The sequence below is a fragment of the Trichoplusia ni genome, chromosome 6 (genome assembly GCF_003590095.1).
Source record: "Trichoplusia ni isolate ovarian cell line Hi5 chromosome 6, tn1, whole genome shotgun sequence".
Lineage (NCBI taxonomy): Eukaryota > Metazoa > Arthropoda > Insecta > Lepidoptera > Noctuidae > Trichoplusia > Trichoplusia ni.
Window position 1 is genome coordinate 2,604,012 of NC_039483.1, and position 18,884 is coordinate 2,622,895.

At 33.6% G+C, this 18,884-nt stretch overlaps 1 protein-coding gene across 1 annotated transcript; it reads left to right on the forward strand.

The window, feature by feature from the left end:
• The first annotated feature begins 15,744 nt into the window (after positions 1-15,744).
• Positions 15,745-17,956, forward strand: LOC113495145 (beta-1,4-galactosyltransferase 7). Its single transcript, XM_026873751.1, has 3 exons — positions 15,745-16,136; positions 16,225-16,777; positions 17,137-17,956. Exons 1-3 carry the CDS (start codon positions 16,019-16,021, stop codon positions 17,381-17,383), a joined length of 918 nt encoding a protein of 305 aa, XP_026729552.1. The 5' UTR covers positions 15,745-16,018; the 3' UTR covers positions 17,384-17,956.
• Positions 17,957-18,884: the final 928 nt, after the last annotated feature.

Genomic DNA, 18,884 nt, shown 5'->3' on the forward strand with positions numbered 1-18,884 from the left:
GTGAAGATTTTAAATTGTTAATTTCACTACATTCACTATACCTACTTACTATTTAAATAATACTGCAACCCTTTCATGTATTTATTGAGATTAATCAACTGAAATTGGTATAACATGGCGGCAATACCTATAGGGTTAGAAACTGAATTTGTAGAGTTCCTTATAATCTTTGATGTTGGCTTTGTCTTTAAATATTCAAAAAACATATGGTGAAGTATTATTTTATCATTTTATATTACTTTCTGAGGTAGAGGTTTAATCAGTAAAAAGTAGAGTCACAATTGAATATAAGTACTTAATTATATTTATGTCACTAAAATCAAAGTGCCTATTAGAGGAAAATATTTTCATTTTCATATGGTGCTTTAACATCTAGTCCTAATAAAATTTACTAATAAAAATAGAGTTATAGAAAAAATGTTACAAGATTGAAAAAGATAAATATGGTTTTTTTATACCCAAGCCATTGTTTAAGAAAACAGAATATGAAGAAAAAACTTCAATAAAAAGGAGAGTCGTTGTCTATAACTTTATACATTTGATGAAAATCAAAGTTTGGTTACAAGATTAAAATAGATGCTGCAATTCAAGTCATTAAGGAATCGAATACCTAAATGTAATTTTGTTCCAAAATAGGCAAATTATAAGTTATCATTAGTACAAAAGATTCTTTATATTTATCGTTCTGTAGTGAAATATTTTTAAAATGAGAAATAGTGTTTGCTAAATGGTATAAAATGTGTTAAAGAGTGCAATAAATTGAAACACATTGAAAATGTAGAGAATTGTAAAAAATAGAAATATCGAAATGCGTTCGGTGTATTTGTCTATGCTTAACTTATTTAGAAAAATATCGTTTAAGCGAACGCGCTTGGTGAAGTACTAGATTTGGTTGAATTATAGAGTCTATCTGATTTATGGAACCTCTAGACTTCATCATGCTACTTTTAGTAACAGTCAAAACTCTATATATTGCGTAATGGTTTATAAGATTTTTTTTTGAAACATATATTATTATGTTTTCACTAAATAAATTATCTTTTTATTTTTAGACTTGTTTTGATAACTAATCAGAGCTTAGCTTAAGCCAAAGAGCAATCAATCTTAATAACTTTAAACTTTAAAGTTAAATCTTGATTATAAAATTATCTAATTTCAATCATTTACGCAATAAATGAAAAGGCCCGAGATATTATCACGCCTTCTCGCAAAGGGTGTGAGCACGACCCAAACTCTATTTAACCGATCGTATCAAGAAACAATTTAAGTAAAACTCTCGATTCCGGTAATTTCCTCCAAAAGGAAGCTACTCTCGGTAATAGACGAGTTCCGGACCATTATATTGTTATTTACTTTCCACTTTTATGAACTTTCGATTTAAGATACCTTGTTGTATTAAATAAGTATTGTGAAATGGTAAGCAATGTTTCTTGATATTTTCAAGATGTCTTCCTAAATACCTAAAGTTTTGTGTAATCTATACTTGTATACTAATATATAAAGCTGAAGAGTTTGTTTGTTTGTTTGAACGCGCTAATCTCAGGAACTACTGGTCCAAATTGAAAAAATATTTTTGTGTTGAATAGACCATTCATCGAGGAAGGCTTTAATCTATAAACCATCTCGCTACGACTAATAGGAGCGAAGATACAATGGAAAATGTGAAAAAAAACAAGGCAGGTATAAATCATAACTTATATCTTCTACCCTAGGGGACGAAGTCGTGGGCAACAGCTAGTTTTTAATAATGTCATGATTTGCATGCGCGAGGTGCAGGTTCCATTCCAACGACGGTAAAATACCAATTCAAAGTTGTAATACGTTCTTTTGCATTATTATCATATTAACTTGTTTGTCTGAAATGGTGAACCCACAGTGAGCTAGCAAGCTATCAATTGTGAAACACCGTGAGACCTGGTATCAAATAAAAGAGTTGATCAGAATTGATTCAGCGGTGTAGCCTTGGCTATACAATCGTTACAAAAAGAATTAGTTTTGAAAATAGGGAAGAAGTCAAAAACTATGCTTAAATATACTTATTAAGTAGTTATTGTCTTGTATCCAAGTACTTATCACATTCAATTCCCATTAAAACATTCTTACAAGATAGCCCAAGATCCCAGCCTCTAAATTGCAATTCGAAATCCCACAGAATCGCGAACCCCACGCCTGCTCCCGCGCGTCCATTCCAACCCATTAGCCCAACATAACCTCACGATGTTTGCGCACAAGCATCAATACAAACAAAAATAATTGGCCCTAGTTACCCGCCATTATGCCGCCATCTTGGTTCCGATAAAATCAAATCTTTTGAAATCTTATAACACCTTTGAGTAACCGGTGTTCTGTTATTCAAATAGAGTCACGATTCCGATCGCGAATAAGGCGTGATAATATAATTGGATAATCTAGTAATTGTGGTACGTATTTACATAAGTTTTGAGGTGTGATCTTAAGGTAAAAGGTCAAAAGTACCGAAATAATGCCGTGACTCCAAAAGGCATGGACAATGTTACATCGAATTCGAACAGAAAATTTTAAATGTATGGGAATGACATTCCAATATGACAAGTGACGTGGCTTTGACTTGTCAATTCAATACTATTGAGCGATTCGTCCGCGTTAGCGCTTGGAGAAATGTAATTTGACTACAGGCTCTGAAAAAGGAAAAGTTTCAATCAATATAATTGTCACATGATTGCAGTCAATTGAGCTACTTTCTGCTTGTCACGAAGAAAAGCTTAGCCAATTTTTTACCAGTCGATTGGTATAGCACTTTATTAGAGATTTTACTACCAATAGTCCAACAAGATACCTTAAAATTATCGTCTAACAAGATACTAAGTCATATTAAAAATGTAAAACGCTTTATAAAATAATTAATTTCTATTCATATTAGGTCTAATAGGTTTTTAAGATTCTATTGGATAATCTCAAAACGTAATGAAAAGATTTTGGGAAATTCTTTTACCAATATAACAAAAACTTTATTTATGAGTATCATAGGCTATATAATATAATATGAATCCGAAAATAGGCCGGACCGGAAAATACTGTCCAACAAAGTGGACATGGGTCAGCTAGTACTGAATTCCTATAAGTAAATTAACTACAGGAATTGCGTATGCATGTTTCATACTGAGTTTCTTAGCAAGTAATATGCATTATTATTTTTTTCTCTAGCCCACTAACTGTGTCCCACTGCTGGGCAAAGGCCTCCCCCAAATCCTTCCGCGACTCTCTATTCTGGGCCGCATGGAACCACCCTGCGCGGTACTTAAGCGTTAAGGTCGTCTCGCCACCGCTTCCTAGGTCATATGCATTATTTAACTATTAAAATTTCAATATATGAACTCTACCGTTAACGGTCCATTGCCGGATGTAGGCCTCTCGCAAGTTCCGCCACAAAACTTGGTCCTCCGACTTTGTTTACCTTTTCATCATGCTGGAGCTCACTGCATTTACTGCCGTTTCGTAGTCACAACTCAAAGACTTGTCCACTTAAAAGCCTTCGAGAAGGAATTGAGTGAGGAAATTAATAAAGTAATAACAATGCAAAGATATCGGACAACTTAAAAAAAGTGTCCGGCACTAAGGAATTTAATCCTTGTGTCGTAGGGGTTTCACAAACATTCAAGTCACGTGTACAGATCAACCAGACTTAGGACAAGCATTCTTAGATCACCTAAACGATTGGCCTACGCGGGGATCGAACCCGCGACACACTCTTCTATTCGTAACTTTTACTATATTTAGGGCTTTTTCAAAATGCTACGTTATTCTTTAATTACACCCCACACTACCTATTGATAGTAAATTCAATTAATCTTTGTGCATGACACGGTGCGTTGATTTTGTGTATGAATGCCGGAATATTTTTTGTGTCACTGTGACACAAATACAATCTCCTGTAAGTAGTGTTCTGGGCCCCGCACAAATGAGTTGAATTATCTGGGCCCCAATTATGCTATTTACAGTATTTACAATGAGCGGTGAATGAAAGAAGTTTGGCTTAAAATGATAATTTTCGTATTCTCTTAAGCATTTTTCTACACAATAATTAGAAATTCAGTACGGGACGATACACTCAAGATCAATACAAGTAACTTCCAATTATTGTATTGGCTTAAGAGAATAGGAATAATCTCAAATTTAATTCAATTGCCATTCATTCATTGGCCGTTGTAAATAGCAGAATTGGGGCCCTGGATTCTACACCTTATAAACGGAGTGCTACGTAAAAGTTAAAAGTGAAACCAGTCGACATGAGCGATGGTACACTTACGCTAAATGTTCTCAGGCCCTAGGGTCAACTATTGGCAGTATTGTCTACCACACCACCAAACATGGTCGCTTGTTACTCGTGCTAGCCCGGAGGTTAAAACGTCATGCTTAAAGCGTGCGGATGTGGGTTCTAGTCTAGCATGTGGTCAATGGCGTAATTGTGTTAGCTAGGAAAGTAGGTAATTATTCGTGCTAAAAGTTTTGTGTAAATGCTTTTGTAACTGGTAATACTTACTTGTGCAAGAAAGTATTAATTTAATTATTAGTTTTGTTTTAATTTATTTTTTATAATTGTAATAGTCCTTAACTAATTAGTAAGAAAAGAATACAGATCAGAACTAATTCAATTTAAATTTCTGGTTACAAAAAATCTCGTCTTTCTACATCTTTCACCCCGTGAAAATTCGATTGAAGCCGAGTGGTACAGGGCAAAAGACTCATGACTATAGCGCGCGAAGTGCCGCGCGTTCGATCCCCGCGTAGAACAAGTTTTCTTGGGATCCATAAATGTTTGTTCTAAGCCGTGGTGTTTTTGATATTAAATTCTTTAATTCGTTTCCGTTTCTATTTCTTAAAGCGTGATATCATTTTATAAAAATAAACTTTGGTTAGTTCATTTTTTGTAAAAAAAATATTTTTTTAACATTTTTTAATTATTTTTTTAAATTTTAGTGTTATATTATATTTGCCCACGCTCCGTTTAGTTTTATAATCAGTAATCAGTATCAACAATCCTCTGAATAATAATCAAATTATTTTTTCACGAACTTTTATCAAAATCCGTGCCTTAGTTCCAATTATAAAAGAAAACTGACAGCTGCCAACATAATACCAACATTGTAATAACAACAGATTTCAGGAAGTCTTATTATTATTACTTTCGATATGAGAGGAAAGTATGGCGCCACGCAACATAAATGCCATTTATATTAGTGCAGTTAAGTGAGCGACAGGCTACGTGGTTGTAATGGACGCTAAAACACCAGGCCCTGTATATGCGGCGTGTAGTGTTGCGCTTCACTGGTTGCCGATTGTCGATGCAGTAGGGATGGGGTGGGGTTGAATCGATACCTAATATCGATTTGTTGGTTATTGTTGATTTCTTAAATCTATTAGTGGATACGTATCCATGGATTAAATTTAGGTGTGTTATTTTCCGATAAACATGTAATAAATTTAGTTTATTAATAATAATATTCTTAAACTTTTACATAACGCCATCTAGTCTCAAACTAAGCAAAGATTGTAGGATGAGTACTAGACACCTGATAGGCATACTTACATATTTCTAAATACATACATAATACACATAAATTACACCCAGACATAGATCAAATGATCGTTCTCATCACACAAACCTTTGTACTGGGTGGGAATCGATCCCTTTTCTTCGGGTCTATCAGTCACCGCCAGTCAAGTTATTGAAGTTATCAACTCTGATTTAAAAAATCAGTTATAAATTAAGAAATATCTGTTTATTAAGAAATTCTGAAATATATGTTTTATAGTCAGGATATCTGTGTGTGGACACACACAGATAAATATATACACTAACTACTGCCCTGCAGAGATGGCATAATATATTTCCAAATACCTAACTTTATGGTGTTGTAGTATATGTCAAACTACCACATAAACAACTGCCATATAACCATGCAATTAACGAGTATTTATAGAAGAAGTCATCAATAACTCAACATTAATTACTAACCTTTTAACATATCCAAGCTTCAGCAAAAAATCTCCCATAGCCATTATACTAGTATTTTTAAACAATTTACCTTCAAGATAATGTATTTTAATTAATTCAAGGACTCTATAATCACCTTTCAATAGAGTACTCTTGATTGTGAAAGAGAGACATCACTATACGACTTATATCAACCTGTCTCGCTTGCACAGTTGCGACAATTATCCTCTAAGTAGTATTTGTATCATAGAGTTAATTATTGTTTCCTTAATCTATCCATGTGTTAACTTAGTATGCATAAAACGGATAAGGAAACAATTTATCATACACCTATTAAGTGGTGTTTTACATACAAAAGAGTTTTAAATAGCAGTTTCACTAAGGCAGGTAGTGATGGCTTCATTTTTGTAACAAAAACTGGCATAATATAGCTTTAGTCTGAGAGAAAATTAATTGAGATGAAGAGAATTTGAGATGCTTCTTAATTGGAAAATATAATATCACATACCTACAGAAAAATACCTTGTATTGTTGATTATCTACTACTGCCTTGTACCTTCCCCGCATTGCAATTAGATGATAGGTATAACCAAATAAACCGAGAAAATAACTTAATTAATTAATACTTTTGTACTGCACCTAAATAATGCTATTAGCAATTGTTCAAACAAACTTTTTGGAGTCAAAGAAAGTTGGTGTGAATAATTGTAGGCTAAGCTAAAAACTCAGCGTAAGAAGTTAACGCGTTATCACAAACAGGGCGAAATTAAACACATAATTATTTTATTTCCTACCTCAATAAAACCAATCAATCCAAAAACATTCAATGTCAAATTAATTTAACTTAATGACTAATTGAATCGAAATCGATATAATGAGCCCCTCACTAATAGCATCAATCATAAAAACGTGGTTGGTAAACAATGGCGGCGGGTGGGCGCGCGGCGACGCGGGCGGCCGACACTTTAGCGACACTTCGATATCCACCTAACTATCGATACTTGCACAACCCTACGACAATAAAAAATAATTATACTTGTGTAATCCGAAGTTAGAGATTCGAAATTAGAACGATAATTTCTTTTTAATTATAATGTTGCAGTTTACGATTTTAAAATTGGAATGATTTGTTTTTAATTGGAACAAATCATTTTAATAAACATGTTGATACATTTACATAATCAATGAGATTGAGGTCTTCATAAAAGAGTTATTTATTAGTTAATAATTATTCTAGGCGTGTTATAGTAATTATTTGTTCTGTCTATCATTATTAAAGAAGTGGGTAACCACTGAACACGAGATAGTTTTGTGCTTAAAAACAAGAGCCTGCTAAAACCAACAATTTACTTTTGCAATTTACTTAATTCAGTTCAGAAACCACATCTGAAAATGAACAACGGAGTTCAATTAATTCTACTCGAGCTCAAAATTAACCAGATTATTCATTTGTTGACAAATTAAATGTAGGTACCAAGGCCAAAATATCACAACCATAATGTTTTTGCCGCTTTTGTTCGCTGATCAAATTCCTTGGTTTCTTATCGGTATGGAAGTTTATATACTTAAAAGTAATACCTACTTACCAGAATAAAGATATGCCTCATACCTTCTGTTGAACAGGCATCACCACCCTTGCTCTCTGTGGGTACGCCATTTCAGCTACCGTAGTCAAATTACACATCTGCAGTCTATAGCATTTATAGAAAACTCTCGAATGTATTGAAAGAACATTTGGTTTCGTTTAATAAGGAAATAAATAAATACCTACCTTTCATTTTTATACGACAACGGGGCAGCTAGCGCTGGTTATTCGGTCTGCTGACCTTGGTGTTAGTAGTTGATTGTTTAATTTTATAGTGACTTACATCGACTTAAAAAATTCACACTTAGATTATTATTGATACAGTATTTTGTATTCCATGTTGTAAACGGAAAGACAGCGTGCTGCTGAGGAGTTTGTTGCATCGTTTCTCTCATTTCTTCTCTCGCTGATCTTTGAAAGCTGTAATGGGTGGGCGAATCTGACTGTCCAATGAATTTGACTTTCAAAAAGTGCTACTTTTGAATAAATGACTTTTGATTTTGATTGACATATTCAAGGGTTTTCTATTAACGGTAAAAACTATTGTTATGTTATTTCGCTATGTGGGCAGTCGTTACCATTTATACTATACTAAGTTTAACTAAAATGCGCACTCATCTGAAGAAAATCAAATCCGCTTCATACAGCTAAAACTCATATTTGAAAGTTTTGAAACCCACCCACGACGGCTGCAGTACCTACTATAGTACTTAGTGTTTCTTAGGGTTGCCATGAAAGCCCTCATTACGTGTATTTTTAGACTTTACAACTTTGAGTTTGACGTATAATAGGCTATAACTATTACCATAAGAGTTTAGCGAACTGAATTAATTTGCTAACGACGAAGACTCGTGTCAATTTCTAAAAATAAGCTCTAATTTTAGACAAAGTCTTGGCATTAATTTAACTTATCTAAGTGTCAATCATTATTGGGACTCGAGAGAATTTATTTTTTTAATCATTAAGTACTATTATCAGGCATTAGAATCTCACTTCAGTGGAATCTCGTCCCTCCTTCCATTTATCTTTCTTTAGGGACCTTCTCAACACTGCAAACTCATGCGTCATAGATGGAAACTTCCAAATCTTTTACAAGAAATAAAAATAATATGAACTCGATATGTAAAAGTAATGAATAAATCTATATTCGTATGATGAAGAATAAAATAAATAATAAATAATAAATGCGGACAACATCACATACATTGTTCTGAACCCAAAGTAAGTTGCTAAAGCACTTGTGTTATGGAATTCAGATACAACGAAGGTACCACAAACATCCAAACCCGAGACAATGTAGAAATGTGAATTTTTACATTGACTCGACCGGGGATCGAACCCGGGACCTCAGAGCTAGCAACACCTTGAAACCGGTGCGACGCCACTCGACCACGGAGGTCGTCAATAAAATCGACGATCATCAACGAATGTAGCTCCTCTCTCACTATCAGGTAATCACTTCCTAAGAGCTAGATTACAGACTCTCGTTAGACATCTAAAAATCCTGAACCAATTAAACTATCGGCTGGTAAAGGCTTTAGTCTACAAGGGGCTATTAATAACTGTTGGGCTCTGGAGAAGAAACAAACACCACAGTCTGTAGCTGTCTGTCACTCATAATGCGAAAGGTTCCGTAGGCATACAGCCAGAGCGGTACCTAAACAATATTGTCTAAACACGATGCCATATTCATATACTTTATGCCTCTGAAGCGTGCAGTCTGATAACAATTTTCAAAACAAACGTGAAAAGTCAGGTATATTTTTAACTGAATAATATAACAACTGACATTTCAATGTTACCATAACTTACTAAATAATTCAAATGTACATGTTCAACCCTGTGGAGTACTTACTTTTGGCGGCAAAACAGCAAAAAGTTCCAGCTAATAACGGCTTCTTTTATTAACATTATATTTAGGAAAAGCTTGTAAATGTGCAAATGTAGAGTTAATTGCGATCGAAATGTAATTTTACTTCAACATCTAGAGGTCTATTATGGTGGTCTTAAAAGATCAGGAAGTATACTTAGAATTCAGAGTACCGACACGGGAGTTGAAATGTAAAACCTGAATAGATACGGTCTACAAAAAGTTATTTAATCCTGCATAATTATAATATGTGAGGTAGAAAAGGAGCATAAATCAGAAATTTAGACATTTTCCACCAAAATAAATTAAAAACAAAATAGGGTTGTACTTCATCGACATCGACAAATTTCAAACAGCGAACAACATCGGCCATTTTGTAAAACATGCCATTTACGAGCGAGCGGTGCGCGCGCAACAAATGCGTCCAAGATTAATTTAATATTTCATAATTACTGTTTTTACTTCCGTTCGAGTTTAATGAGAAAATGTTTTGATTTTATTTTATTGCTGTTTAACGAAGTGTGGGTTTGGTGTAACAGTGTTTTATGTAGCTGCCGGTGTGGTCGCCCGCAATCATTGTGCCTAGCGTTTTATGCGAACATTCTTATTAATTTCTAACAGCGTGTTGTAGCTTTTTAATGCTTTAATTTGAACCATGATCTTTTAGTAATTGAAGATGTTTGTAAATACTGTTTTTAGTACTATTTAGCTTACTTGAACATTTTTTTGTATATTTATTGCAATTTTTAAATGAAGAAATGAATCTTCGAAATGTCAACTTCTTGTTGATAAAAGTAGAAAGGAAAATTCTCCTCCAGATTTATCGGTCATGCAAAGGCTGTGAGTTTAACGCCACTTAGGTGGCGTTCAAATGGTTGGAAATAACAAATTTGAGGTGATTCGATGATTTAATCTTGCAACAAATCTTACTTGCTTATACCGATCAGGTCCAGTTTTCACCTTCTGATTACAGGGGCGCATGTGTCCTCAGAACACAGAGTGCAGAGCTTGTATTACATAAGGCACGCTTCATGCCTATTGCATCTCATAGGAAAAATAACCAACATCACCACTAAAAAAATTCAGCATATTTAAAACGAACTTTTGTTTTGCAATCGAAAAATAGTTGTCGCAAGACAATTTGGATAACTGCCAAGCTTGGCGCTCGTAAAGACGGGCATTTTACATTTTAATATATATGTAAGTATATATACTGATTATTTATTACTGAACAAGTGTAGTTATGTGAGGTCTTAAACGCGACGTGCATAGGAATGTAATTGTTTTATTATTTTAATCCTTTACATTGAAAATATTTCTTCATACCTAATAGATGCACCTATGTAAGGACGAATCTTGGCATAAATGTCAATGGAAACTGTCTGTTTATTTATTTGTCATTGTTTTTTGAGAAACTTCTCCTTTTAACAGTCGGTTGAAAATGTACCTATGAGACAATCAATTTATTGATATCTACCAAAAAATATCAACCAATAAAACAGCGTTTATAAAACATTCGTCACGGTTGGCAAAAGAACAATCATTATCTACTGTACAAGCTAGTCGTCGTTAAAACACGTCTTTATTTTCATACCTAATTGTTTAAAAGCAATTAGTACAACATAAAAAGTTGCAATTTGTAAATAAAATGTCAGTTTGTCATTCCCAAACACTATGATAATAATTCCGAAAACTTTTACATTAACAATCATGCGACATTTCATTCTATCAACAGTTTCCATTTTCATCTTTTAAACTCATTATTTTGACTTACAATAATAACAACATCAACATTTCACAATTACCAGAACTCCTAAATTAGCTGCAGGTGTAAACGCAATAATAAGTGGCTACGACGCCAACTTCTGCGTTCAAACGAACTGCTTACATGACAGATGTCAATATGGCGGTCCAAATTGGCGGGAATCGATTTTCAATACGTTTTTTCGCAATTATCAAATTAGAACGACATTATCGGATACTTCGACGATGTTGGGAAGGTAAATTGACAATAATTATTGTTTATTTATTGTTGAATGGTATATGAATGTAGTGCAAAAAGCTAAAGGGCTCGCTCATTTATTTATGAGATATTATCATGCTGGTTTCTTTATTAAGTGATGAGAATTATAACTACACAGTTGTACGGTTTTATTTTGCAATGACACGCACAAGGTAGACCATATGTGTTAGAAATTGTATATCACAGATGTTGGAAAGGTAAAATACATGATTTGGTTTGTTTCGCGAAAGTTTTATTGAGATAATGTAGATTAAATTGTTTTTCAGGGGTACCAACGACTAATTAGACAAATTGAAAAAAAACTAATGACCAAGTTTAACATCTAATAAAATTTGGTTATATCTTGTCTCTATAAGAAGTGGCCTATCGATGCCCAGATTTGAGATAAATTACGCTAATATTATAAATGTGAGAGTATGACATGTGAGTGTGTATTTTTGTTGCCGGTTCACGGCCAAACGACTCGGCCGATTTCTCTGAAATTTGTCGAAGAGGTAGTTGACACCTAGAACTATCACATTGGCTACCGACTGCGGTAAATGAAGGTAATATTTTTGAAGCTTACTGGACGAGCTTACATATGAAACAGCTAGCGCAAGAAATAAGTCACACCCATCCCAACAACTAATTACAATTTACAAGTGACAATTAACTTTTACTACACAAGAATATAACTCGAAACAAATTAGAAGTAAATGAACAACACGATCCAACACGAAATTATGGAGAGGAATAATTAATGGCCATCTTTGATTATCTTCTAGTGTTAATATTAGTTTCATCTTCTTTGGGGTACCATGGAGTTTTTATTGTACAGTAGTCGTGAATGCAAAGTTACTGGCCAGAAAATGTGGAAGAAATCGTAATACAATGTAAAAAAATCCGACCCCCTAGTGATACAGTTATTTTTTTCATTTACTTTTGAGTTCTATACATTTTTCGTACAAAAATGGTAGGTGTAGGTATCTTTGTAAATTATTCCGTAAGCTTCTTTATGGATTGATTGTCAAAAATTAAACATACAGTGTTGTGAATAGAGTTCTGTATCTTGTTCCTGTGTTACCAAATTTGTTCAAATAGGTCAAGTAGGTGTGTAAAATCAGTAGGTAGGTGAAAAAACTAACGTTTAAAAGGTTAGGTAAAAAATTATGGAAATGAAACGAATGACTCAAACAGGGTAGGTACACCATGCACGAAATTCCGCCGAGAAACACCTGAAAACAAACCGAAAATAAAGAATTTTTAGGTTATATTTAAAATAAAGTAAATTAAAACAAAAATAACCAATAATGTTAGTTTTATTAAGCTTACGCAACTTACTAAGTTTAAGAGTCTAATCTGTAACATGTCACTGAATAATATACGGAACACAAACATCGCAAGTCAAACTCGTGCCTATCACCATTTTTTACTTCGTTCGAATACGCAAACCAAACAATAACATGAAAACTCTCATTAAAAAACGCCCGTAGCCGCGGGCGTCATATAAATAACGCATTCAACATCCCCCGTTCTCAGTCCGTTAATTACTCGCAGCCAGTTTGAAACAGTCAATTATTATTTGAAATATAAACATAGAAACGCCATGGTACCAGTCCTAACTACTTACTCTTAATTACTTTTAACTAAGACGTAATTCACTCGTTGAAAGTAGGTATTTAGTGGACTTATCTTTGTCGGGCGACGTTGATGTATTGTTGCGTGAAACGGAGCGTACTTATTTGTTTTTTTTAAACGCCCGCCGGGCGCGGACAAGGCTCTTTCGTTGTGAGGAAACTTACCGCAAAGTTGGGTGTATTTGAATAATTATATGATGGTTAAATGCTCTGGTAACATTATTTTAAGTTATTTGGCATAAATAGATGTAAATTTTTCACTAATTTACAATCTTAATGACTGTAATAAAACCACGCTAGTGTGAGTGTATGGTTTTAGATTGCAATTTTATGTGTGTTTAAATGTATAATGAGCGTAGATCGGTGACCTGTCTCACGTTTTTAGCGAAAATATAAACTAAGTTTTAGAGAAAATACAAGAGTCAAAGTCAAAGTATCCTTATTGTGGGACTGCTCTTCACATAGTTACCTACAAACATTTTGAGTTTTTACCTTCTTTTGTATACTTAAAGCACTTTAAAACTAGGTACAGGTAGTGAACAAAATAAAATTATGTTTTTATTGATTTAAAAAATGAGTTCAGTATAAAGGAAACCCTGACTCCTGTGCTAAAAATAGTGCCTTCAAGCCTGTGTTATAGGAGCATTACTGTGTCACAGGAGTCTTCGCCTAAATAAATAGATATTGAATGGCAATTAAGTATGGGTAGATCCTAGATAATAGATAGTAGAAAAAATAAATAAGCACGTACGCAAAACAATAAAACTTATATAATTTACTATTTATTTTAATTGCTAGTCAACATAGGGAGCCAACATTTCTGAGGCTGGCAGCACCGCGGTCGTTCGAGCGAACCATGTAATTAGGCGGTTATAAAAACTTTAGGTAATTAATTGTGTTTCTTTGTTACATGAGTGTGCGTTAAATTGATATTTATTGTTGACATTTCGTGCCGTGAGCGGTGCTCGTATTTAATTGTTGTTAATTCGTGTACACAAGCAAAATGGCGGCGCTCCCCGACGGTATGTGCTGCAATTAAAAATCCTGCAAGAGGCACTGAATATCACAGCTCTGGGATTAATGAGTCTTCGTAATTATTTGTTTTATATTATCAACTGTTTTTTGTGGTAATAAAAGTTGTGTCGTTTTATTTATTTCTGTTATTAATTTATGATGTAGGTAGGTACTAGGTAGTTAAGTTGGTGACATAAAACTATTTTGTTTTTTTGTCTGTGGATAGGCCCAAGACTGCAGATAAAGTTGTAATAAGTAAGAGAAGACATTTTTCAAAATCAAAAAATACATGTTGCAAAACACAGAACGACTAATAAAAAAAAATCGTAAGTTCCCAAGTCAAAACAACTATACATTCTACAAAATAGTTGACAAGTCTTCGGAAACATCTTATTGGAAACGAAAATTAGACATTCACGAGCTTCTTTTTTCTACTGTGAAGTTAGCTTTCCTATTTTTTTTAATAGGGATATACCTTTATTGAAATAGCTATCGATAAAAAAACCTTATTAAAAATCACTTAAGGTAATTAATGCCTCCCTGCTCCTCCTCATCTAAGTTGTTAACCATATTGGTTGATACAAGCAATGACAACTCAATTGTGGTAGAATTATTTTATTCACTGGATGAATATTCATAACCATTAATTCTCAGTGGGTACTTAAGTAAATAAGTAACCTACCAATAAAGACACAGCTCATCCTTGCATTGTAGCTACGTAACGTATTATTATAATAAGTAGCTCATAATAACGCTTTAGTCAACATAATGAAACATTTTACCCCTCTACCTATTTAAAAATGGAAACAATAGCTAATCACGGCCATACTGTGTCCGCCATTAATTTAGTGGGCGCGCAAATAGCGTGCGTAGAGGTCGTTTCGTGTCGATTAATTAGCAATTCAAACATATTTAGCTTAATAACAACGTCTAAACTTGGTTTCGATCACGTTTACATGTAATTAATGTTTTCCAAACCATAACTTTAAGTTTTAGGTCAGTGAGGCACGATTTAAAAATGGCGGTCTATTTTCCCGCGTTGGTAGGGAAGTCAGGGTATCGATATAGTTATCGATGTATGCTATTATTTAATTCATTTACACTACAAAACTTTTTACCTACAACGAAATATCGATTAATTGGCTAAAATAGCAACTGCTCTGAATAATTAGAAGCAAAATTAACTTAGGCCTTTCCTAAATATGTTTAAATCAGTAGGTATTTAGAAGATGTGGACACGCGTTGTGCTAAAAAAAAATACAATAGCATCTGCAAACACAAATATGTACATACATTAAACATAACCCGGAAAACATGATATTTATTCTGTTCACCACGGTTACTTACTTCATTTCCAGGTTTACATTTTGTAGTGATGATAAGTTTTTATCACAAAATCAAATACGATAAATACCTACCTAAAATACTTGTACTTGTCCAACCTTATCTCTAACAATAACTACCTTAAACGCAACTATTTTATCTTAAGTCTAATATCTATGTTTATATTTCAACGTTAGTGCTAACCGACAAATGGAATGTTTGTGATTAGGAACCAGGCGACCAAATTGCGGCATTTTCGGCTATTTCCAAGATAGACCTAAAAATCAATTTGTAATCAAATCACGCATGTTTAATAAGTTGCCGATTCGTTTTATGTACATTTTGTAGTCGGCAGCAGTAGGGAAAATTCAAACACCTCATCTACAAAAAAACTTCACATTTGCTTTATAAACGCACTCGTAACGTCAAACAATTTGTCAAATCGTATTTGTCAAGTGTGAAGTGTCAAGTGTCACTCATTGACATTGTATGCCATTATCCAAACTGTTATCAAAACAGTGGCACGAAACCAAATTTATTAATTAAATTATGATTTTCGCGTGGAAATAATGTGCTTAAACGAAAATAGTTTATTTATTTGACAGTAATATAGATGTATCCTAAAATTAGTTTGATGGGTTATAGATTGAGTGGCTCGAGATGTCTTGGTCTGTGCCTTTTACTAACATTCTTTATGGGATGTTATTTAGCTGCTTTACCTATTCAATACGGTGAGTGTTGCATTTAAAATTTATTCTGTGTTATATCAAGCATTAGTCACACTTGATATTTAAGTGATTTTTCTATTTTCCTTCACAGAAAACGAGGCATTACCTAATCAAGTCCGACATCGAATAACAGCAAAACAAGTGCTTAAAAAGCGTCTCGCAGTGCTCGTGCCCTTCCGAGACCGCTTCGAGGAGCTTCTAGAATTCGTACCTCACATGTACAGCTTTCTAAACAAGCAGAAAATACCATTTCACATATTTATAGTCCAGCAGAAAGACAATAATCGTTTCAACAGAGCATCGTTGATCAACGTTGGGTTTATTTATACGAAAAAAGACTATGACTACATAGCAATGCATGATGTGGACTTACTACCTATGAATGATAACTTGCCTTATGAGTATCCGTCTCTCGGTCCTGTCCACATCTCATCCCCACAAACGCATCCAAAATACCACTATGATACGTTTATTGGTGGGATATTGTTGGTGAAGAGGGAACATTATGAGATGGTGAATGGTATGTCCAACAACTACTGGGGATGGGGCCTAGAAGACGATGAGTTCTACGTCCGGTTGAAGGATGCCAACTTATCTGTGATTAGACCAAATAATATTACTACGGGAACTGATAATACATTTAGGTGAGTTCTCAGAAAACTGATAAATGTTTTTGTTGTGGTAAATTAAACATTATCATATTTGTTTATAAAACAGAACATTTAAATCAAGATAAAGAGCCCACATTATAAAGTACCTGTAATAAAGTTCTTACTTATACATTAGTAATTTCCCTCATCTAAATTGGTCATAATCAACTGACAACTATCTCTATTTGAGAAATACAATTTTCCTAACACAATGTTTTTGCATGACCCAAAATAAAGAAAAATGACAGAGCTACAACATTCTAGGAGTCATCACATCTTTTGTTTATCATTCTTTTAACAGTTCACTATCATAATTTGCTCTACAAAATAAACCTAATTCCTTAATCTTCCAGGCATATCCATGACAAAACATACCGCAGGCGAGACATGCGGAAATGCTTCAACCAGCGGGAGGTGACCCGCCGCCGCGACCGCCTCACCGGACTTCACGACGTCGCGTACAAACTGCACACCACGCACACTGTAGCTGTTGACGGGTTAAACGTCACTGTGCTTAATGTAGAACTCACTTGTGATAAGAGTAAGACTCCTTGGTGTCAGTGTCCGGACCCGCCTAAAGAACCAGTGAAGAAATCCTAAAAGTGAAAAAGTTTTGAGTTGATAATTGATGATATTCTTGTCAGGGGGGCAGAGGGCAGTGCATGTCGGATTAGAGATATTGAGGGTTCTGTAAAAAAAGGCAAAAAGCACGGCATCTGAGAAAATGTATATTGTCGAGAATCACGGTTTACGAGTTGATAGACGGACGCAGAAAGCAGACAGCCCTCCGGATTCGTCTATTACCATTCAGGTATGAAAACCCAAAAACAGATTAAATCTTACTGCTCAAAAACAACACAAAAATTTCGTATAACTCGAGTTTTGACCACGTTTAATTATTCATAAATTAGGGTACAAAATGACTGCTGCATCCCCTCAAATTGCCACAAACAATGACCCTGTTCATTGTTCAATTATTTTTCTTTTCTCAGTTAAATAGTGTAAAAACAACAATGATTTTTGTTACATTTGTAAAGAGTGTATATTTTTTATAGTCAACATTGAATAATAATCATTCTATTATGCAATCTTGTTTATAACTCAAACAATGTTCATATGATATTATTTTAGAGAAACTTGTATAATAATTAATTATTTAATCATTAAGTACCATAACACATTTAATTTTAATGTACATACATTTGTTTTTAATACACTTATTTTAGGTATCAATTTATTTTTATGCTTTTATTTAACTCAAAGCTTTTTACTAATTAATTTTGGAAATAAGATTGTCTGATTAATAATAAGTTTAATATCATGGCATATTACCTACAACTCCAAGCATCATACTCAGTATTTTTTTTATGAAAACAAACTAGGCAGAATTAAAATTTAACTGTCTTAGGCCCGATTTTTCAATCGCCAGATAACTTTTATTTAAGGAATAAATAAGGCCGTTTGACATATTTTCTATACAAAAGCTGTCAAAACGTCAAACATATTCGTCAACTAAAAGTTATCTGGCGATTAAAAAATCAGCCCTTATTCATCTTCTCATTTACACTTTGGGTATTTATAATCTGCATTTTTAAATATTTACTTGTTATTAAGCCCTAATATTTATATACTCTTAAAGCTAGTCTACGGCATCAGATTTTGAGGCCATTTTATGAGTAAACAATCATTACATTTCATGGTATTTAATTTTACAACTATTTTATGATTATCCAACAAATATATTTTTGTCTGATTGTTTTGTTTTTAAGTTTAATTTCCATCATTGTGAGAAAAGAGATATAATTCTATCTCTCCCCAACGTTCCTGAATTGTAAGAAACTCAAAGACATGTACAGAAATAAAAAGGAATTTAAAACTCATTACGATTGTTTATTTGCCATAAAATAGGTAATGTATTTTTTATGACTACAATAAAATAATGAGAACTATAAAAATACTATTTACCCGTTTTATGAGAGTTGCATAAAACCAAAATATGTATTAAATAACGTTTATGTGGCTATATACTTTTACCTATGGGTTTATGAGTAGGTAATAAGTACATATGTTTAATGTTCCTAACAAATTAAATACATGGTTG